Below are 24,658 nucleotides of genomic sequence, written 5' to 3' on the forward strand. Positions count from 1 at the left end.
TAGCCGCATTTCTTCTTCAGTCAAAAAAGAGTTCTCTGATATTTCTTGATACTCATGAATACAGAAATCACAGTCATTCATCTGTTTGCAGTAATTTACCTTTGATGATGAGGTAAAGCAATAATCTTATAGAAGTAATCTCAGCACTTTGTTTTTTTTGGTGGATTGTCCTTTTATTTTGTATCGATATTCAGCAGAGCAAGTAATTGCATTCTTGTATTTGAGAACAGTTCTCAGTTCTTCTTTTTCAGTGCTAGGAGATGTTGCCAATGCTATTAAATTATCCTATTTCTGATGTGATTGCCTACACACAAACACTGTAGCACATAACATAGCACCACATGCGTTAAATACAAAGCAATGTGTACCAGAGAATGGACACATCTGAATATGAATTAATTAGTAGTTTATTCTGAACAAAATATTCTCTACTGTTCATGCTTTATTTAGAAAGATAATTACATTGGAAGGAAAAACTAGAAGTTAGAAATCATTAAAAATGGCTGCTTACATGTCTGATCTTAACAGTCTATGAATAACGTGAGAGCATATGCATGCCTTGCTTTATATCGCTGCTTTGCTAGTCACATTTCCATTCTTCAGCTTTTTTATCACATTGTTATTGCTTGACAGAAAAGATGCTTGGGTGAATCATAAAATTTGGAACTGAGATTCATTGTTAGACACAGCTCTGTTTCTAGCTGTCCTGTATAATGAAGATTTTGATACAAATGTCAGTTTAAATGAACATGTCACAATTTTAGAACTTGGGTCAAAGCAGAGGCAAGAGAAGAAAAGTGTTGGGGGTATTTTTTGGTTAATGAGCAAAATTTTTTTAGCATTTTTAAAGAAAGATGTTAATTATTCATGCAAATGATAGACAGTTATTTATAGCTAAACCCAAGCATAATAACCGAGCATTTAATATCTGAGCAGCAAATTCATTGTTGTAGTCATGGTGATTGTGTTGAATCTTTATTATGAATGAAAATTTGCCATTGTATCACTGGTAAAATGCCTCTTAACAGTGAATGAGCAGAACAGGAATGTATTCTATAATTTGCAGTAATTTAAGAATTGTACCTTTCTTTTATTTAAAACCCCTAATAAAGAGTAATATATGTGCAGCAGCAAGAAGTTTGAAACTTGCATTTGACCCTATCCAACAGCAACAAGAAATAGAGAGAACAGCCATTGTTAATTAACAAGACTAAATTAGCCAGATGTCTTGATGAGTCACAGAAGAGACACCTGAAACCCCGGAGGGAAAGGCATGGAGGCCTGGCAAATACAAAATAGAAAAAATGAAAGAAAAATGCAAATGCTTGATAAAACCAGGCTACCAGTATTTGATGAAAGTGATGTGGACTATAAACCTCACTATGAGAGGGTCTGGTTTCAGCTAGAGTGTGCTCAGCTGTGCAAAGGCTTTCTAGTTCTTAAAGCTGACATTTATTACCACATAGGTAACTTCAAAAGGTGTGCTCTGTGAGATGGGTTAATGTATAAAGGTTGAAATTGTGAACAATTTAAACAGGTGTACTTTCTGCTATGCTCGTATCTTACAAAATCTGTGACAGTAAACCTCAGTTTCTGTAAATTCTGAAGAAACTTGAAAATACGTTTCAAAAACATTTTGAAGCATATATAAAAGCCTAGGAAACTTGCTTACATATTAAAAGTAAGATTGGTTGGACTGAGTCCCAATCCTTGTAAAGAGGACATGTAACAGATGAAAAGACGTAGTGCCCAAACTGCACTAGCCTAATCAAGTCATGACAGCTACAGATGGATGAATGCACAGGGGAGGGCTGTCCCAGCGCCTGAAAAGAGATATACGAYGGGACGTGCCGCCTGCAGTCCTTGCCACCATAAATCTGCCTGAGTTTTGTAAGAGGAACGGGATGAAAACTGTGAAAGCTGCCAGTATCCTCTGTAGCAAGAGGAAGGTTATTTATAAAAATTTAAGCAGAAGCTTAAAGTAACCTGGCTGCCAGAGAAAATATCTCTGAAAAGCTGCACTTAATGTAGCTGGGAATTGGCCGTTGTTAAAGATCTTCTGGTCCAGAGCACTCACTACTCTTTACGCTGGGAGGTGCATGGAGAGTCATCTGGAAAACATTGAAGCCGGGGAATTGGAGGATGTGTCCTGGGATCACTGTGAGTGCTGAGGAGGCCTCGCAGGATCACAGGAGACATGGGGCAGCTTGGAGGCAGCACTGGCAGCGAACTGCCCAGGCTTTCCTCTTGCTGTCGCTGGGCACGGCCGGCAGCCTCCTCCTCTGGGCAGCACTTCTGTCCTGTGGAGGTTTGCTCTTTGGCAGCTTCGTGCCCTCATGGAAACCACGAGAAAGAAGACAAAATCGTGAAGAAGGAGGGCTGCGTGACGGAATCATAAACTACTGTTTTAATGTAGTTAACACTGCTAACAGAGTGCCTTATTGTCCGCGTCGTGCTTTGGTCACTGCAAAAGACAACAGGCAGCTTCTGGTTTTGTACTAAACTAAGGATTTGGACAACAGTACTTGAAAGCAGAAGTTTTTACATGAGAAATGAAATTTTTGTTGACAAAAACACAAAATCTCCARGCAGCTTTTCTCAGCAATAACACACTGGTATTCTCTTCGGCACATAAAGAACTCCCAGGTTTGCATTTTCATGAAGCAGTTGGTACAGGCTCCTTAACACGTTTGGTGAGAGAAATACTTCGTTGTGCAGTTGTCCAGTGTCCCACACAGGCAGAAAGAGACGCTGATGAAGTCCTAGCCTGGGCAGCATTGATATTAGGGGTAAGAAAAGTTAGAGAGTCCTGGACTAATTCTTGGCTTTCTAGAAATGAAACAGAATATTTCTGCTATTAGAAATATTTAACAAATGAAAAATAGTAGCACAAGTATGTTGTAAAACAAAGGATTTCAGAGCACTGTAATTTATAAAGTACTGTAATTTTTAGCTGTTGGCATCACTGAATCTCACATCTCAGTGAAATCTTGTTGAAGTATTTTATTGATGGGAACAACACTGGCAAGATTTTTATRTAGGCATGCACTTAAAAAGCTTGTTCAAATATAGTCTCACTGTTTCATTATGCCAGCAACAAAATATATTAGCCTGAAGTCCCCTATGGGTTAGCTCAAGCAATGCTATCAGATAAAGCTTTAATTACATCAAAGTCCCTTGTCTAGAAAATTTAGACTGCTGTTTATTTCACACCTTTCTTTTGGGAGATACTAATTGCTAAAAACCAAAACAATTTCCTAAGTGAATTGTTTCTGTGTTAAATTTGATTTTTCTGTTAACTGTATTCTTGTGTTTTATGTTTTCACTTAACTATTACTTGTGCTTAATTCAGTAATAGAAGAACCACATTCTTTCCACTTACTGCTAATGTCTGCAATAAATATAATGTGGTTGTATAGGTAAAATAATCAGTCTGGCACTGCATGGCTTTATAGTAGTTGAAGACATTGCTCCTTATAGTGAGTTAATCACTGATCACAGCTGACTTCTACAGAATATAATTAAAGAACCATGGGTTTGATCAGAGACACAGGATGGTTTGCCTGAATGAGATTGTGTGTGGAAGACAGTAAATGGTATTCTTAACACCTCCACTAACAGTAAGGGCATTGCAGATGTGAAAAAAAAAAATCTACCTGGCCAAAATAATGTATTAATGGTATGTATRCAGTTGTCAAAAATCCCTGCTTTAAATCATGGAAAAATAGCCATTCTTCTAGTGTTCACAAGGGCTGTAAACATTCAAATAGATACCTGAATCCATAGAATAACTATTGCAGAAGGGAATATAGAGTCAATCATTCAGGCCTTGTCAACTAGAGGTAATATGAATAATTATGGACAGGCACTGTGAAAATTAAGATTCAGGAATTGCTTTGGTATGCCAAGCTGTCCTTTAATAAGTGTTATTATTAAGGTGAAATATTTAGGTCTCAAGAATGCCATGTTTTCCTGCTTTGATTGCTACAGTGCAACTGACAGTTAATCTGGAAAAAAAAAATAAAGTGTTAATCCCAAGGGGAGCTTCTCACTTGGGTCTGCTTGATGTAAATTACGTGCACTATTATAATTCTGAAAAAATATATGACAGTTTGAATATCTGCTCACAGAGTAATGTTTAATAACTAAGAAAGATGAGGAGATGAATATTGGTTTTAGAAAAACTCAGTTTAGCTAGAAAGTATATTCTCCTATGGACAATGTTTATGGCCTATCAAAAGACTAGACAGAGACAGTTCTCTGAAAGGCAGTATTTAAAATGAGTGTTAAACTTTCAGAGGTGGTTATTAAAAGTTATTGGGTTAATATGTGGGCTATCATTTAGCCCTTGGCCCTTTTCACTGCTAAAAATGGTGGCCTATATTTCAGTGGCAGCACGCTTAAGTTAATGCAATTAGTCTTACTGATGCATGTGCATGCCAAGGTCAGCCTCAAGACAGAGGATTTCAGTTTGACCTCTGAATTTCCACGTGGCAGAGCTTGTCTGAACTCTGTTTTTATCTCTGGGCATCTGATGTATATTATGAGCAGGAAAGAGTCTCTCGGAAGAATGCAAAACCATAGCCTAGGCCTGCACTTGAAGGTACTGGTTTGACTTGTGTATTTCCGTAATATTTAGAGAAGTATAGAAGTCCTATAGTAGGTACAGTTAACATATTATTAGAATAGTTTTTGCAGAGATCTTCAATTTTCAGATGTTCAATTTTTCTCATTGAATCACTATAATTATATCTGAAGAAAGGGTTTTTTTCTTCTTAGAAGCTACACCAATAATAATAGGATTTGGTAGAATAATTGCATTAGACAATGTCCAGCTGGTCAGTCCACCAGTAAGCATAACTTAATGCAGTACTGAGCCTATTATAAACAGTGCTGGCAGTCCTGCTCCAAAGGGCAGTCAGGGATCWGGGAAGTTGTTTGCTTAGCATCTTTGGAAAAACAAAAATCCCTCCTATTCAATATGTTCTACCACAGGTGTGTGGCAAAACAAATCAGGTAGGACCTTTGGATATGTTTTAGTAGGCATGCAGATTTGAAAAAGAACGTCTGGATCATCAAGTTCAGCTTCCTACAATCATCATGAAGTAGACATTTTGTCTAGAACTGTCAGAAGAAAAACCTTTCTTTTTTTTTTTCCAGAAGTCATTGGTCATTAAACCCTTCCAATTACTTTACAACAATCTTGGGAAAAAAAATTTCTTTCCTCACATATTCTTCCTTCTTTTCCCCTTTTCTTACAGGCAGTTTTCTGTTTTATTTTGAAACTTTGCATTTAAACACTTTTTTCTCCAACAGTTGAACCTGATTATACCATAATAGTTGGATTAGTAGCATTTACTTTTTTTTTTCAATTCACAGGCCAATAAAACAATTATTGTCGGTACAATAGAAGTACTATGTTTAAATTATGGAGCAGAGTGCAATATAAAACATGATATTCCCTCAGGTGTAGAAAATGACATACTGTATTTGGATGCAATATTACTGCAACAATTGGTGATCCAAATTACTTTCACAGTCATTATGAGATACTGCATATACTGTGTACTGGCAGACACCAAGAAGCATAAATATGATTCCGTTGTGTAAAAAATACAACTAGAAGTTTCCAATCTTGTTACTGCATAATAAGTTCTTTGTTGTTTTCGGCTAGGAAATAAAATGAGATTTACTGGGGCTTGTGATTAAAATAAGAGATAAATAWCAATGTTAAAAAAAAGGAAACTTATCCATGAGGAACAGTAATAGAACATTGTTAAAGACTGTACATCCTGATATTAATGAAACAGCCCTAGTTTTTGTAATAATCTAATGTTCCAGCAACTTTCTCTTGTGACATCTGAAGTTTTCTTAAGAAACCTTTTTTTTTTTTTTCTTATAAGTAAGAAGCTTTTGTTTAGGACATGGGTATTCTGTTAGAAAAAGTTGTGCCCCTATTTGTCGATACTCTACCCTGGCACAYGCTTTGTTCTTCAATCCTTTGTTCAAGACTAAAAATTGCTAAAGCGTGTCAGACAGCAATACTGCTATGAGTAGCTAAACAGTCTGTGGTATCCAGAACTCAAATGTGTTTCTGAATTTTATGTCTGTCCCTTCTCTAAAATCAATGCTACTGATGCACATATTCAGCTTTATAGCTTATACACTATTCAGCTACTCAGATAACATCGCAAGTTTGTAATGGCTGAGTTATGGCCTGTCTCTGTAGGAAAAATGATAATATGAAAAGTGATATGATGCAGCAGGTATGGATAACACTGTGCAATCCCTTATAGTATTTGCAGTTGTCTTTAAGGTTTTTGTTCCTGCTAAGTATTGATAAAGAAAATAGTAATTTATACATAATCTCAAAAAGTCACTCAGAAATTTCAAGTGTATTCATTCAATTGTAAGATACAAGTGGTTACAAATGTAGGTTGTCATATCACACAGCTATTCTGGGCTTTCTATGCAATTTTGTGGCAGAAGATTGTTTGACTTACTAAATCGAGTAGGAACATTCATGAGTACCTGCTGAATTTAACTCCATCTTTTTTTGCTTCCAGCAATTACTTGTCGCAGGCAAGATGGAGGACAGGCTGACATCAGTGAGTGCCTTAAATATGCTGGCCCGTTACCGTCCTTAACACAGACATGCCAGATTCCTTGCCAAGACGATTGCCAGTTTACAAACTGGTCAAAGTTTTCTTCCTGTAATGGGGACTGCGGAGGAGTCAGGACCAGAAAACGCACTCTTGTTGGTAAGAATAATGAGAAAAATGTATATCTTTTATTAATTATTGCTACTGTTGTGATTAAAACGTGTTGTTCTGAGGTTCCACTGTCATGCTCTATATAGCATTAATGGGGTGAGAAAAAATCTCAACAAACTCCTGGCATACGTGTCAGACTCTTGATTATAGGGAGGAAAAGATCCCATGTTAATGGCTAAAGAGAAGAGCATATGAGGCCAGTGTTTCTTCCCAACTGACTACACACAGTAAACTGCAAAGTAGCCCGTTGCTTTTTGTGACAGGTAAGTCAACATTGTCTGTAGTTCCAGTGCGGGTGAAACATTTAAAGCATCATAATTGACCAACAGCCTGATCCAGAGTGTGAGGAGAAAACTAAATCTTTACCTGCATGTTTGCTGAGTCCCTCCATTATCATTTCTCCAAAAGGCGCACAATTGGTGGTTACTCAATAGGTTTTCATAATTTGTTTATTCTGCAGTCTGCTTCCATGCACAATGAGGTTAGAAAGGCTGCTTTTTTATAGTCTATTATTTGTACAGTATTATGTTCTAAGGTTGCTCATTTGTGCTAAGCATATAACATATATAAAATGAGTCAGACCTTTGTGACTGCCCTCACTTAAGCAATTTTTCTGAGTTACAGGTTTGAATACTAAAACTATTCTTCAAAACTATTTTAATTTTTTGCTTTAATTTTATTTATCTGATAGTTTGCAGGCAGGTCTTGGACAATCTAGTGAACATTAAAGAAAACATAACTCACAGACACTAACTGATTAGTTTAATGGTGTAAAACCCCACAGACCTTGGAAGCTCCCACATGATGTGGATAGTAAGGCACTCCGAAAAATCCAGAACAAATTTTTCTTGTTCTGGAGAAGGAAGTCTGCTGAAATTTGCCACATCATTCGTAAAATCACTTTGAATCACAGACAAATGAGTTTAAATCTATTAAGATGAGAAACTAGATTCTAGATTTGGAAAACAGGTGAAGAAAAACAAAGTAGCAACAGCACCTATTAGTTGTTTGGACTTTGCTTGATTCGTATGAGTTTTCTCAGCTAAGAATTTAGGGGGCAGGTCTGCAATTTGTTTTGATTCCTCAGTGATTCCATAGACCAACTACATCTTACCAGTGTTCTTGCACCAGATTGAACTCTTCTTTGTAGGCAAAAGCTCCATATTCACTGAGGATGCCATTGAGGGTTTTGTGTAATGAAGAGCTTTGTAATTAATTTAATTAGAGTGTCAATTTGCTAATGAAGAATCGATTGTTAGCTTTTGGTATGCAGAGATGCTTTTAGAACATGACTTGTCATTGGCTTGCGCAGGCATTGGTGGCACCTCACTTTTCAGAAAGCCATTCATAAAATTCGGATGTGTGTTCCTAACAAACTGAATTTCTGACTCTAAGCATCTAAGTTATTGACCCACTTATTGTCTGTTAAATGCTTCCATATTAGGCAATACAATGTATTATGAACATACAGTAGAAACAAAATAAGCTGGAGCTACATCCCAATTATGGCTCTTCCTTACAGAAGCATAGGAGAAATTGGAGGTCTTTCATCTCCTTTCTCCTGATTGTATTAACGCAGTTCATAATCCTTTGACTGTGGAATCACAGAGAGTTCATATATATTGTCAAAATCTTGCCTGGAATAGAGATACACAATAAGATTTCTTTTGCTCAAAACCATTTGGACGTTTCTTTGCCCTTGGTATATTGTCAGGTTTGGAGTTCTATTTTCTTTGCTTTTGTTTTTTATGCTGAGCAGTAATTGGGGAAAAGCATGTTGTTGAAATTCCCCTGGAGCTTCTAATAAGAATTTGCAAACCTTATGAAAAACTGGATTTGCTTTTTTTGCTTTTGGTGACAGACTAATCAACAGTCATGCATCCTTAACTGGATCAGGTGTACTTACCCTACATTCCTCTTTCTCCTTTTGTCTGAAAGTCTTCGTGGCTATGCCCAGAGTCCCCTCTCGGGTGGCACTTGGGTGCCTTGGAATTACGGCAGCACTCGGCTGCGTTTCAGCCTCTTGCTATAAATAGTCATTTCCAGTTTTGAGCTTTGGATTACTACTTTGACTTTTTAGCTGCAAAATCTTGAATGCCAAGTGTGTGATTAAGTGAGTCCTTTCCCTGCCTGAATATTCGTTCTCTCAGTTCTTCGTGCCTTCATCCAGCAGCTCTGATCCTGGTGTGAGGCAACATGTGGCTTAATTTTCTGCCTTATTTCTTAACACAGCTAAGCATGCTCTTTTGTGGGTGGCTTTTCTCTTCATTAGGTAGTCTTGTTCTGTCTTGTGACATTCTTATACTCTGTCTCCAGAACAGGACTGTCCTTTGAAACTTTCTGAGTTTTTTCCATTGCCATAAATAGCAAAATCAAAAGTTTTTCCAAGGCTGCGCAAACCTTCACCACAAACTTTTCTTTGTTCCACACGATTGGCATCCCTCCATTTTGAAACACATTCTTTCTTCAACTTTTTTGTTTTAATCTGCTTCTTTATTTCTTCTGCGTGAAAGGAGAAGAAAAAACATGCTTTGTTCCTAAATTATAGGTGAAACCTTAGGAGTGAGAGCTGGCCTCTGCCGGAGCACGGTTTGCCAATTAGCCAGCATAGCCTGTTGTGGAGGAAGGCTAGCGAAGCGGGTGCCCATTAGCAGCGTCAGGAGGAGAGCAATAGGATACCAGCCCTACCCCYGCGCCATCCCCCTGTACATCAGAGCCGGGCACAGTGAATAATTCATGATCTTCAAAAAGACTCACTGCCACTGTCTTGTAACGCCAGGGAACTTTATGCCAGGTTGCTTCCACAAGGGAAAAAATCCCTGACTAACAATTTTTTGCTTTAAAAACAAAGCAAGAGGAGTCTTGGCTCGTACCACCGTATTAACGCTCTGAGGTACTGCCCTGGGCTGAGTTAAGCTACTTGTCAGGCTTGTTCAGGCTCTGTTTTTTCCTGCGGTGTGTTCTGGGTTACAGYGTGTTATCCAGGCTAATACCTAAAGCTAACTGGGGGTGAATTTATAGTTATTTGTAGGGAAAAGATGAGGAGGAAGAGGTGTATTTTTAGTATGCAGTTGTGTTACCAAAAGAAGGAGAAACTTTTCTTCATGAAGTACCTTGCTTCTATTTTAAACTAAGACAGTATATAAGAATGTAATCACTATCCTAAGGGTGCTGCAAAGTTATGTCTGGGGCTTTGTTTTGAAAAACAAGAAAAATAGTGCAGAATATTCATTTATAGTCTCATCAGAGTAACAAACATTTTTAAAACTACTTTTGCAAAGTCTCCTACAATAATGCATGCATTGTCTAATAGGGAAATATACCTAGGAAGGAAATTAGAGCAAATTTTACCAAAGAGAAAATCGTTGTTGGGCGGGAGGTGAGTGGACTCCAGTTGGGGAAGGAAAACAAGTTGCTAGAAGATACTTGAAACAAAAAGCTACTGGAGAAGCTTATTCCATTGGAGGGCAATAATGATAATAACAAATGGTACAATAACATGTAATGAAATTAAAGGATTTTGACATTTTGAAAGAATGCACTACTATAGCAAAGATGCATGTTACTTCCTTTAACTTGAGAAAGTTTTTTCTGTATAATGTGAGAGACATTATTTAGTGGACTGTATGTACACCAATGATGAAATAAAGGGTAAAGAGTATATTTTTTTAATTGCTAACATTTCCAAACTGGATGCCTAAGCTCTTTTATCTGAATTAAACATAAATATGTGGCTTTATCTTAAAAGATGTTGCTTTTGTGCAAACTGTAGGCATTCATTACCTTAGAAGTTCAAGTTATGAACGTAACTGATTGAATAAAGGTTAATGTAACCATTTTTAGGTACAGGTATTTAATTTCAAGCACCTACGTTTTCAAACTTTGGCCTTAGCTTTGTTTCCTTGGAGGTTTTATCTTGAAGTTACTGATGGCTAAATGAAATAGGGGCGGAAAGGGGGGGTTGTAAACTGATACAAACTTTCTAAAATAATTCTCTCTTCTTTCTAGGAAAAAGTAAGAAAAGGGATAAATGCAAAAATTCTCAGCTGTATCCTCTGATTGAGAATCAGTTTTGTCCTTGTGACAAATACAGTGCTCAGTCCGTGGGAAACTGGTCAGACTGTATACTACCAGAGGGTAAAGTGGAAGTATTACTGGGAATGAAAGTACAAGGAGACATTAAAGAATGTGGACAAGGCTACCGTTACCAGGCCATGGCATGCTACGATCAAAACAGTCGGCTTGTGGAAACATCACGATGCAATAGTCACGGTATTTAGAAACCTCTTTTCTTTCCTCTCTTTACTAATCTGCATTATTTCATTTAACATAACATTTTCATTTAACATTTAACATACAGGCAGAATTAGCAGATTAATATTTATTGCTTAGGCTGCTTTTTATCCCAAGATACTTTCAAACCCAGCACACATTTTATACACTTCTGAAAAGTAAGATTCTTCAAACATACAAAGTAAAGTTTATTTTTACTGATTGGTACAGTGCAATATTTAAAATCATGTAAAATGATAGTAAATTACCAGCAAGGTATTTTATTAGATAAAAGAAATCTTGTCATTTTTCCTGATAACTGCACCTGTGTATTGGAGAATAAAGCTATTTAGAAGGGTCAAAGCCTCAAAAAACAAAAAGGGACAGCACAGACTGCTGCAGCCTTTTGCAAAGGCTGAAATTATTTCCTTGAAATACAGACTCTTCAGGTAGCTATAATCTCCTTAAATAGCCTTATCTTTACCCTTTCCTCTTCAGCACTTTAATAGATATGTATTGATTTGAGTTCAATGCCACACACCACTTTTCTGTCTAGGTGTAATTCTCAGTGTCATGGGTAAAGGTATGTTGTTTAAAGACTTTACATTCTTTGTATTCACATTGCTCTTGGAGGGGACAATTTTCTTCATAAATGTTCTCCTTCCTAAAGTGGGTGCATCTATAGTGTTAGGACCAGAACTGGAACTTTCTGGCTTCAGTGAGCCAGAAATATGCTAATGTACATCACTGAAGCTTTTGTGTTCATTTGTTTTCCTGCTTGCAGAGCAAAATTGTATCTGAGCTACTGGTATAAAGAGCTGCAGTTTAGTCTCATGCCATTAAAAGGTCAACTTAAGTTTAATTTGTATATGTATTTTAATTTATAAAGTTAAATTAAGATACTAGAAATGTCTTTTATTTACCTAGATGAAGTTAAAATAGCTAAGCAAAAAATTTGAATGACTGATGGGATTTTTAATTAGCACTATTAATTTCTGTTTAGAACTTTGCTTATGATAAATTCTAAACTGAATGCATCAAGCCAGACTCTGCACATCTTTGTGGGTAGATGGAAAAGTGATCATTAAGTTCAGTATCTCAGAGCAGAGCTGGCAGATAGTTGTGTGATGCATTTTCTCCCCTGATTATTTTTATTCAAAATCATTTTTGCTGTAAGTAAGTTATACTGAAAGATAAATATTAAACAACTAAAATTCTTATAACTAAATTTGAATAACAAAATTGGATTATTTTTTCAGATTACTGTTTTTTGTCTGTGTCTCACTTTGGAATGACTGAAAAATACCACCACTGTAAACTGTCAAGGGACAGGAAAACCCTTTCCCTTTCAAATCTGAGTACTTCTAATGTTCTTTAATTATATTCTCAGCAGCTTGTGCTGGATATTGGTATCTGCAGAGAATTAAGCCAATTGCCTGTTTTTGTGCTTCTGTATATTCTAAAGAGGAGAGAGAGCAAGCACATACTGCACTTGTTTGGCCTGACCTGGACCATTTGCCACCTTTGTCATACCAGAAAATCCGGCTACTCCAATGCCCAGCAGCTGTGTGAGCACAGATCTGCCTGGGTCTGATAGCAGTCCCAAGGGAATTAGAAAGCTCTTCAGAAAGATAGTGGGGAAAGCTGAAAAGGAGCTGTGAAACAATCCTAATTGTTCAGGAAGCCACCGCTAGAAAACTGCAGAACTGAGATTTACTAATTTCCTATTCCTTGGGACGAGTTACTTTTTAACAGCATGTTTCACTTGTGACCATTGCCTGTAGCAAGGCAGTAACTGGTGGTCAATTTTCATTTTTGTCTGTGGTTTTCTCAGATTTGTGTGTGTGTTTGTTTGTTTAATTTATCAAGTAAAATCAAGAAAACCAGACCCCCATCACATGTTAGAAGCAACATTAAGCCTAGAGAGACCCTGGTCAATGTAAAGTGGAAAATAATAAAAGATCTGAATCCTTGGGAACTAATGGCCTAATACCAGTCATCATTGCCTTGAAGAGTAGGGACTGTCATGCTTTGTGTCAACAGCGAAGGGATGATAACACATGAGGGAAACAGAAATTGTCTATCCAAAAGCAAGTTATAGGTGCTGTACATGGTAGGTAGCATGCTGCTTGAGGTAACTAGCAGAAAAAGGTGAGAACTGTTCCTTTGCCTAGAACAGGGCTGGATTTAGCAGCCTTCAAGCCTTGGTAATGCACTTTAAGAAATCAGTGCTTGCCACAGTTTTACAAAATGGGAAGTCACCTGAATATCTGCTTCCCCTTTCGCTCTAACTTCTTAATCCCAAAGAGAGGAAAAATGTAACTGACTCAGCATGCAGCATGAAACGATAGTGCTGAGATGCTTGTCTCTTCCAGACACCAAACTACATTGCAGAGGAATGCAGAATTCTTTTGAGATGTTACAGAACTCAGGTTTCCCACCACACATCCTTGGTTTGGCCTCTTTCTGCATGGCACACAGTGCCCTGCCTTTACTGCGTGCTTTCCTTGTTGCAGCAGTGATTGATGCCCATATTCAAGTATATTCCTTATTCATTATAAAACAATTGGAGCTCAATGTGTTCCTTTCTTCAGTAAGCTTAATAGTAGCAAACAGCTTAAACCAAAGCTTTCAAAATAAAATAAATAAATAAATAAGGAATTGCATGGCAAAGTATCAGAGAAATAAAAAAAGGAATAAAAAAATGGAAAAAGCATGTTCTCAACTGTCTTTGTTTATCCTGTTACAACTCTTCATGACAGTTATCCCAGAAGAAGTAATTTCCAATCTAATGGATTATCAGTGAATGTCCCCTACACTCTCAGTGACCGCAGTGAATAGTAATTCAGTGCAAAGCTACTGACAGAATATTGTTATACCTACTGTACCAAGAGCTACCATTAATATGCCATTAGCACTAGTAGGCTCCAGAGACAATCTTCCCAAAGTACAGTTTAGCATTGCTTTGTTTTGTTTTTCTTTCTACAGTTTCATCCCAATTTTCTAACTGACTTGAGGTCTCTTTTTGCTCTCTTGATTTGTGAGCCATTACTATATTTATTTCTGGTTGGGAAGCCTAAACCCTTTGGTGTTTTTTTATTTCTCTTTCTGTAAATCAATTTATTAAGGTTTCTGGTTCTTTGATTCCCCCCCCCCATTTCATTACATCTTTTTGCTAGTGAAGCACATTAGACATCTATGTGTGTTTTCTCATCAGTTCCATTTGAGGAAGAGAGTATCTTTATCTTGGTCCAGGCATTGGCAGATGCAGCTTGGAATTGCGGTAGAACTAATTCTGCTTTCTTTGCACATTCTAGAACTGTTTGACAGAAATTTCAGGTGTACAGAAAATCAGGTATCTAAACTGACTTTAATGCTAAAGAATATGTCACTAAAATTATGGGGGGTTTTTCACTAGCTCTTCTAGAACAAGCGTCTCTTATTGATAAGTGTTGTACACACACATAATACAGATAATTTTTAAGGCTCACCTGATTTATTGTCTACCTTCAGCATTAACATTTTCCCAGGTTTAGCATACTTTTGCAGTTACGAAGGGGCTATAACAGATAAATTAGACATTTCAATCTGATCTGAGTATATTTTTGCTGCCTTTTCTGAGTATCTGTTCTGTATTCATGCATTACATTCCAATGATTTTTTTTATTTTTCTCTACATGTATTAGCTGATGTTTTGCCAGTTAAATCTTATTTTATATCTTGCCAGTATTTATGATGTTTTTGTTGTTGTTTTCATGCCTTTGGTATACGGCAGTTTTCAGTTTGGCAACGTCTCCAGATTTCAGTGTGCTGCTTACTTTTGTCTTTAAGAACAAACAGAAAAGCTCTATTATGGCAAATCAACAAGGGACTTCTGTGGTATCCCAATGGTTACCCCACCTGCTAGCAAATAAAAGTGCCTTGTAGCTTCCCATCAATCTCCTTTTAGCTTTTCAAGCTAAACCTGATAGGACTCATAATTCAAGCCTGCTTGGGATATTCTTGTAAATTCTAACAGAGTTGCTTATTTCCCTATAGAAATGATGGCATTGAATTTTTCACTGATTTTGTAACTGATCCAAAGAAAAAGAGTCAGTTTAGTCTGCTCTGTGATGTGTTTTCTTCAGAAATCTGTTTTACTCTTGGTTCTTGTGAGTCTGTTATTTCTTTTTCAAATAGTACAGTATTTAATTGCAATTATATTGCAATTTTTATGAGATATAATTGCAAATTGTGCAAATTGCAATATTGTGCAAATTAGCTTTGACTAGGAGAAGAGGTATCAAGGTCAGTATTTAAGGAAGACGTATCCTCTGTCTGTGCTCAACTTTTGCTTGAATTTTTGTTCTCATGGCACTGTGAAATCATGAGATATGATATAGGGAGGGTAATTGTACTTCTTCACCTTTGATAATATCCTATAAATTTGACAAGAGGAACAAACTAGAGACCCACCAATGCTATTAATATATCATGTGATATACTAAAATGCCACAAGAAATTCAGATTGTGAGACTGTCAACAATTTTATGTAAATACTGCCTTGCAAATTTATGAAGCTATGAATAGGTTTGTGTTGGAAGTCATGCTGTTCTGAGTGGGAGGAATCAGAAGAGAGATCTGCTCTGCAATGCCAAAACATTCTTAGCTGTTTGTTTTGTGAAAATTTATATGTTTATAATCACAATTCAGTTGACTTCTTCAGGAAAGAAACGATAAATAGAACAGGAGAATTAATACTTCAGAAGAATTAATACTTCAGACCAAACTCTTTTTGCTGCTTGACACATCTCATTTTCAGTAGATTCAAGAAGAGTTGACTAACACTTTCGCAGGCACTGAGGAGCTAAACGGATGGGTGCAACACAAAGAAGGCTCCTAAATTAGTAGACTCATAAGAGGATTCCTGTGATACTCTTTGAAATTTTGGGAGCAGTCATAAAATCCCAAGTACAAAGAGGTTTCAGAAACTTGGGAGTGGACAATAACTCTGAAGCAAGGAGAGGCAAAACATGGTTAAATAAATCTGTCGACACTGCAAGTTTAAGAAATGGCTTCAAGAATACTGTGGGGGCAGAGTCCTTCCAAACAAGGTCCTTAGTTTTCTGTTGCTTAAAAAGTACTTCAAAAAAATCCCAAACTAACAGCTGAAAATAGAGCCAAGTTTCCGCTGCAGAGTGACAAGGTGTTTTTTATGTTCTTTTTTTATCTCTGTTTTCAGTATTGTATATGCCTAATATTTCAACTTCTCATTCCAATATGTTTGGTTTTGAATTTGAGCTAAATCTAATGATAAAAGAGTTAGCATCATTCAGCAACTATTTGAAATATTCTGTTTTTGTTATTTTTCAGCCATACCAGGTCTGTGGTGTATGGACAAGGGCTAACAGCTGATACTATTGTCAGCAGATGTGGTTATGCCAGCTAAAATGTTAAGTGACCTGTTTTTTATCCATTTGCCACAATGGAAGACATAAATTGCCCTTTCCCCGGTTTCAGCTTTTTTTCAGTACTACATAGGTAATTTCATTGGAGAAATACAAAAATCTACAGTTCACTTGATACTCAAGTGTTTTTTTTCCCCCATTAGAAAAGCAGCAGTTGTTTTTTATAGCTTTATCCCTCTCCTCACTAGTATATGTGAATAATGACATGTGTCTGCCAACAATCTGTTTTAGCATCTTTGTTTAAAAAAAAAAAAAATTGAAATACAGAGTTTCTTCGTGGTCCCTTTAAGGTGTATATTGGAACCTTCATGACAACAAAATCAAAAGCAGGCCACTGTCATGCATATCAACTATAATATTTACAATATTTAGGTTCTCTCCATCATATAGCAATTATGACCCAAATAAGTGGAGAGGTGGTTGTGTGTGTGTGTGTGTGTGTGTGTGTGTGTGTGTGTGTGTAGGCATGGCAGATATAGTAGCATGGCAGACAGATGTAACATTTTTATAAGGGTCATATTACCCTTCTTAATTCATGTCAGTTTGCTGTTATAACCTTAGGCACAGTCAACCAGTCCAGGATAGTTTGTCTGCTGCCTTATTAGTGTGAGATTATTTCCCCCTTTAGCATAATTAAATGAGATGCATTGATTTGTGCTGACTCTACAAAGCTCTCCATGGCTACAAGGCTTATGCGGAAGATTAGAGAGGAGTATCTGCGTATCAATGAATACTTTTACAACAGTAGCTGGGAGTATCTATGTGAATCGAGGAAATTTGTAGTTAATTGCTTATGTGTCTCAACGTAAAATCTCAAAGGTTATAAAAGTGTCTACATGGTCTAAGATGTCAGTTAGAACCTGCTGTGTCCACTCTTACTGGGACTTTTAAAAATCTTTTTCATTTTCAGTATTCTAACTTGAAGCAATGCAAATCTATCAACAAAAATAACAGAGCATAAAAATTAAATTGAGACTTTCTATCAAGTATAGGTTCTAAAGTAAATATATTTTCCATAGGAAAATCTAATCTAGTATGGTAGTAGGCTTAGGTTCCCAATTATTATTGCTATTAGGATACTTTGCTGTTTTGTATCTTGCATCTTTTCTAAGATTTTTTTATATGCAGGATTTCATGCTTGTCTTCTTGTCTTCTCGTGTTTTCTCTTGGAAATATGCTATCTGTTACCCTTTATCRCCCGTACTAGAATAAGCCTCTGCGTTATGGAGCCACCAGATCTGCTCTGTCAATAGGATGTCGGTCATAAGGAAGGCATTCATCAACCAAAAGACAATAGGAAGCCTCTGTTTAGTTCACCAGAGACAGAACTGCTGATGCAGAAGATGGTTAAGCATTAACAATTGCTCTCTGGTTCTGAGGCTTTGAAAGGTAATCCTGAAAATAAGAAAAAAGTCATACTGGAGTTCAATCTATCACTCCATGGCTAGGCAGAAGTATAACTAGCCTCAAAAATATATATATCTTCTGTAACAAGTGAAATGCAAATAGTTGTATTTTTCTTTGTCTTGGAAGATGAGACTCAAGAAGTTTATATTTCTCTGAAAAAAATCTGCATTAAAGAATATAAATCATTCTGACATTGCAGTTTCTTAGAAACATATCATGACACTTCATTCATGAAAGAAGGAGCACAACTCTGTCACTCTTAAAGACAAGAGAGTTCACTTAAACACCTCTTAAGATGTTAGTTATGTTTGCAGCCTTCAGCTCAAGTAGTGGGTCTGTTCTTACACATTGCAGGTGTAGTTCATGGGGGGGAAAAAAAGGAATCTTTTATCCACCTGCTTATATCTTAACCTGTTTTCACTAGACAAAGTGTGAAGTCCTTTGAGTCCTCCATTATAAATTATCCATCACATCTGTTAATGACGTTGTTCTAATAGTCCAGRTTTTAGAGCCAATTAGCAATGGGATGGTAAAGCTTTCCCTTTCAATACTGAGTTCAGTTCACACTCTTTGTGGCTGAAAGGCATTTGATAAATTGTGGTTCAGTGATAAAACTTCATTGATATTGTAGACATATTCTAGTTCATGGTAGACAACTGTCCATTCTACCAACCAGTGAAGTTTGGCTGATAGGAGCTGGAATAAGCAAGGTGGGATGGACCACAGCACTGGGAAAAGGAATAGGCCATCTCTTTCCAATTCCCTTCTGGACGCTGTGCAGGGAAGATGCTGTGTACCAGAGTATCCCAGGGTCTCGTCTCTTCAGCATCCCTCTCTGTATGTGTGTGATATAATTGTGTGATATTCCAGCATTTGAGCCCCTCTTTAGCTCTGAGATTATTTGGGGACAGACTGACTGCTACTTTAAGCTTTTGCAGTTTCTAACACAAGGGGCACCCTTTCAAAGATTATTAGATCAGAAGTGGAAACACGACTGAAACTGGAAAAAAGGCCCATTCATGTCCTGTTCATGTCAGAAACTATGTATCTACATCACCAGCCCATCACCAGAAATATTTACAGCATGGACAAAATTTGCAAATACAAGCACCTGAAATATAACAAAAAACAAGCAAAAAATTACTTTTCATTACTTTTGAGTAATGATTGCTGTGGACTTCTGGCAATTATCATCCTTAATCATCCTAAAAACATATGTTGACATCAGGCTCACAGAAATGTGTATGAGGTGATGACATGCTTCAGAGAAAAGTGGCATTAGAAGAGCAGTAAATTGAGTGGAATGAGTCATTTACAACAGGTTATTTATTTACTTCAGCCTTCTTTCTTAGCCAGAGAAATATCTGCAAGCAATTTGAAGTCTGCTTCTGCTTGCATTCCAGGGGAGTCCAGTGGCATAGCTAAACACTAAATTGACTGTGGAGTGAAGCTGAAATAGTGAGGTTGCCGAGAGGAAGAAAAGATGCCAAAGAATGAATATGCCAAAAGCATTTTAATCTCAGCTATAACTGGGGACTTGTCATTTTCATTCTACACGTTAATGACTTACAGAATCCAACTCATATCACAGTCTTTTTATCTCTTTCCTTGGTCTCTTATTTTTAGCTGGGAGAACATTCTTCATTCTCTGTCACTGTTTGGTCAGGAGATACCTGAGTACATCTTTAGGGCATTGCATTCTGTCTGTGCTATGTGAAGATACTGCTCTTGGCAGGATCACTATTTATTTTTTCTTCTTTCTTTGTTTTCTTTCCCTATGCAATATGTATCTCTGCAATTCTCTTGACTCTCTGTTCTGAGCCATTTATTTTCCTCTCCCCTCCCCCTGTCTATTTTCCCCTTTCCTCAATTCCCCGTCAGTGCCTCTTTTATCTTGTGTCCCTGCTGTTGTTTCCACTTTTGTCTCTTTGCCATGAAAACTAGCTTCACTCATTTCTTTTTCTTTCTCTTCTGTTTGAAGAATGCTTGGAAGCTGAGAAAGTCCCTTCTAGATCCCTTTATTCTGTTCATACTCTTCATCTGTTTTTTATTCAGTGTTGTACCAGTGATTAGGAGATTTTTATGCTTATCTTTCATCTCCCTTGATAATAAATATTTTTCTCTCTGCTGTCTAAAAATGTTCCACCTTTCCAGTAACTCCAAGCCTTCCTACCTTGTAGAGCTTCTTTTCTATACCCTCAGTGGTTGACTCCATTCTTGTTCTCTGTCTTTATGTGTCTTTTCCATTCTTGCTGTTCAGCCAGCTAATTATTACTCATGGAGGTTTGGGTGCTGATGGCAGCTTTTCTGAGGAAATAAGAATGAGGGAGCAGAGAGCCTCACAGGCCAGATATCCAGGAAACAGCATAGGAAAGAGCTGTATGGTGAGCAGAAGCTATCCCATTAAGCTTGTAGGATAAAGGACTTCATAGGATTGCAGTGCAGTATTTTTTTCATATAGAGCAGGTGGGAAACATCAGCTGGCCCACTGCATCCTTTCCAAAATGTATTAACACAGGAGCAAGCTTGYATTTCACTGTTTTATGGCTCTTTTTAAGATTATATACCTGTAATAAGATGCGGTTTTATTGCATTCTGTGCTAAAGCAGTTGTAGTGACTGACTCAAACATGGATATTTCTTAGATTATATGAACAAAGATTCCTCTGGTGGTATGGTTTCATTTGATGTTTTATGGAATCACTTGAACTGTAGTTCAGTGTAATTAAAATGTTACATCTGACTTGAGTTTAATATAATTGATCTGATACCTCATCTGTTTGCAAGATTCTAAAAATTTTGTTAAGCTTTTTGGCCAGCATTATCTCAAAAAAAAATTTATTGCCCTATTTTGGATCAGCTGAGAGAAAAATAAAGGAAAAGAGGTGCTAATTTGGCAATCAGGTTACTTAAGTATGTTCCACATAAGCTCCTTTTGGTAGGCCAGGAAGTGTTTCACTCCCTAGTTTTCTAGGTCCCATAATATTGTGATATCCTAGAGAAGACCTTTTTTTATGGCTGAGGAAGATGAGAAGATCCCTTTGAGATGAATTAAGACAAAGTTAAAATACCTCAGAGGTTTATGGAAGACCTTAAAATAAAGTCTTCCTGAATCAACCTCCACTGATTGAACTGATCTAATTAATGGTGTACAATTTATTTAAAGCAATTTGAATTTGTTTCTTCCAGACATTAATTACAGAGGCAGAAACTTAACAAATACTAAATTGCATAACTGCATTAAAGTAGATAAATTTTAACTGCATTAAAGTAGATAAGTTTCTCCAGCAAAAAACTATTTAAAAGTTATGTGAAAGGAAATGCAGCATTTCAGGATGTCAAGCATATTCATAAAGAGTTGTAAAATCTTCAGATAGTTCTATCAAACAATAAATCTCACTAAATGTTTATTTTATCTTATTGTTTGGAGAGATGTTGTTTCTCTGAACTGTGTTGCTATTGTTACTGAATTTTCATTCAGTAATTTCTTAATCGTATGGGTGCACAGTTTTGTAGTGTGCCTAAAAGGGCTTGTTGAAAGCTCATTTCTGGTGCGGATATAATAGTTTGATATTTATTCAGTCAAAGTTCAGTGTAGGATGAGGCTTTGAGATCAAGTATATCTGATTTCTAAGACTAACTTGGAGATGTCAAGTAAGGTGAAATATAATCAATCATCTTGCATGTACTACTGCAGGGCAACTATGTCACCACCTCTGACAGGCAGTGATATGATCTTCAGAAATATATTTTGTCTAAGAGTGTACCTTTTCATACGCTTTTATTGAGCTGATCAGTAAAATGGCAAGAAATAGTTAAACACGCTCATAATTCTATTTAATAGACTTAGCCATTGAAAGGAGATATGTTTGGTGAAGATTGGTTCTGCAGTGCTCAAATTCAGGATGTGCTCTGTATATTTATTTAACTATTTAACACTTACAAACAGAAGAGACTTATATGGAATAAAACCAACATCTGAATTTAGAGGTAAAATACTCCTATTGTAAGTGTATGATTAAAAAAACCCCTAATGTTCTATGTGTTTAAAGCAAACTGATGGAAGCAGCTAGAAATAGTAAATAGAATTAAAATCTTTTAAGTGTTTTGTTTCTTTACATTGCATGTGATAGTTTGGTATTGGTTGCTTTCAAAAGAGGCAGAATAGTTTTCCTTACAATTCATGTACAAGTTAAAAACATAAAGCTGCTAATGTCAGAGCGGAGGAAAATGACAGCTATTGCTTTCAATATGCAGTGACAAAGAAAAAATATCACGATACATAAGAAACACATTTGAAACCAAGAATAGTAAGCTGTGCCGTTCATTTGAGAATGATCTTACTCACATATGTATTAATTTTAGAATGGTATTCATCAAATATTTTAGTTCACTGCTCTAATATGCACCAAGGGTTTTTTGTCTTTAAAGTCAACATTTGCCAACAGTAAATATTTTGTGGCTCTGACACGGCATAGTTTCTTGTCTTCTTTAGGGGAAGGAAAGGGGAGAGGAGAGTTCATATAGGCTCAGTTGTAGTAAAAATGTGGCAAAGGCAGGCTTTTTATTTGACATTTTATAGCTTCTGCTATAAATATTGACATAAATGACACACATTGTAAAGCTATGGCATATGTCGCTTTTGAAAGAAAGACATTTTCACTTTTTCATTGAATTAAAGCTTCATGTTACTCCCTGCGGACCATGTCCTACCCCTTTCCAACCTCTCAGGACCCATGACTTATCCAAACGAAACATCTGCTTTTCCATTCAGTGCAATTATTCAGTGTGCTGCTGAGGGCAGATGGTGGTTAATCGGCAGATCATTAATGTGGCAAACCACTCTCTCTTTCTAGCCTCTGAAAGGTCACAGGGTGTTAAGTTCCCTTGTTCCAGGCTGATAAGAAGCATATCTTTTGATTCAGTTAGATTTTTGATGTATTACTAACTGCAGTTGACTTACTTGATAAAATTATGGAGGGGCTTTTAATTAAACCTTTTTTTTYCAAAAAAATTGTTTCTGCAGCGTAAGAACGATGTGACAAGAGATCGGTTAGTGTCAGTTGCATCCTAGCTGTCAGCAAGTTGGAATGCTGAAATCTGGCGAGTGTGAATCCTAATCAGATAATAGTGAGGATGCTCAGCTGTTACTCTAACACAGTCTCCAGTTATCTGTGTCAATTCTCTGCAGAATTTAATTTAGCCCTAATGATGAAGAAATCTCTCTATTCACACAGTCCTGTCAAGTCAAACTTTGGACAATCTAAATGAAGTAGACAAGAGCTTCAGGAAGAAGTGGCAGAGTGACATGCTGAAGCGATTTCCCTTTCTTTTCCGTTCACTCAGGTTATATTGAGGAAGCCTGTATTATTCCATGTCCCTCAGACTGCAAGCTCAGCGAATGGTCCAACTGGTCCCGCTGTAGTAAATCCTGTGGGAGTGGGGTAAAGGTTCGGTCTAAATGGCTCCGTGAAAAACCCTACAATGGTGGAAGACCCTGTCCTAAGCTAGATCACGTCAATCAGGTAATTTTGTTTATATTTACATTATTGATATAGCTTTTTCAACGTCTCTAATAACCCACCTGTTTAATTGTATTGTTTCTTGATATAGAAAATGTGCATAAAAGGCAGATGCAGGTGGGAGAAGGAGTATATGTTGGTTTAAACTTCCTCAATCAATGCAGGATCTGCCTATGTTACTCAATCATCTGTGGGAGCTTAGCACATTATCTGAATTGTAAATTGAACAGAATAAAACATTCTTACATGAGATTGTGAAGACCATGTTTCTGAAGATCTTCTCATATAATGGGTAAAACGTGTCTTGTTACAGATGCCCAAAACGATAAGCTTCTCAGTGTCATTCCCCCAACCACCTTAGACCAAAAAACAAATAAAAACTTCCCAGACACTCACAGTGTTGTCCCAGTGCCCCTTCCTGTGCATTAGTGAAGCCAGAACTTGCCGTTCGCGGTACACTTGCCGGTGGAACCAGGAATGCGCTGCTGGAGTGGGTCTCCAGTTGTTCCCACTAACCCCACTCGCTTTTCCATTACAGGGCAGTCTGGGCGCACAAAGTGGATGCTCTGCAAGTGAGACTTTACCGGAGGATGCGCTCCAAGGGCGCACCGGGAGTGCTCTCACCACTAATTTAGTCTGTGGAACCAAACTTAGCGCTCGTCCAAATCAACCCCCTGAAGCACATACCCTGGGCGGACCCGGGCTCTGCCACGCTCAGCTGCTTCACTGCGCAGCTCTGGTTGGGGTGCCAGCACTGTGCACTTTAAACGTAACAGGCTTCAGGCTGCACCTAGTACTTGCAGGTGCCTTTCTTAGGGTCCAGACCCTTTCTTAGGGTCCAAAAAAGCAGCTCAACTTGTCTTAAAACGTTTCTGCCAGCAAATTAGAAAATGGGTGTAAAGGCACAGCTCTGAAAAGAGGAAACCTCCTGGTAAGAGTTTATGCAATGCCTTTTGTGCCTCCCAGGCAGGCCTGTCAGTAGCCTTTTGGTTTCCTCGGAGAGTTCTAGAAAGAAAACCTACCTTTTCAATTAACTTATGCTCTTCAGAGCTGATTTATATTCATATTACTGTTGAATTTAATTTGCTCTGCAGAGGCATGTTAAATAACCGCATAGTCTTCTCTGTAAATATTCAAAGGTAGAAAAAAAAATGCTGTCAATTTACATTTGAATAAAATGCATGTATTTAATATTATCCTATTGACATTTTGCTAGCACAGAGTGAAATAGCTTGTTG

General features: G+C 37.2%; 1 protein-coding gene across 1 annotated transcript in view; it reads left to right on the plus strand.

Moving 5' to 3' along the window:
- The window catches only part of THSD7A (thrombospondin type 1 domain containing 7A), a 205,319-nt gene that overhangs the window by 150,893 nt on the left and 29,768 nt on the right, over positions 1-24,658 (plus strand). The window contains exons 13-15 of the mRNA XM_026077884.1: positions 6,567-6,761; positions 10,782-11,045; positions 23,245-23,423. Of these exons, the coding sequence (XP_025933669.1) occupies positions 6,567-6,761; positions 10,782-11,045; positions 23,245-23,423 (638 nt within the window). The remainder of the gene's footprint in view (positions 1-6,566; positions 6,762-10,781; positions 11,046-23,244; positions 23,424-24,658) is intronic.

The sequence above is a fragment of the Apteryx rowi genome, unplaced genomic scaffold (genome assembly GCF_003343035.1).
Source record: "Apteryx rowi isolate R43461 unplaced genomic scaffold, aptRow1 scaffold_465, whole genome shotgun sequence".
Taxonomy (NCBI): domain Eukaryota; kingdom Metazoa; phylum Chordata; class Aves; order Apterygiformes; family Apterygidae; genus Apteryx; species Apteryx rowi.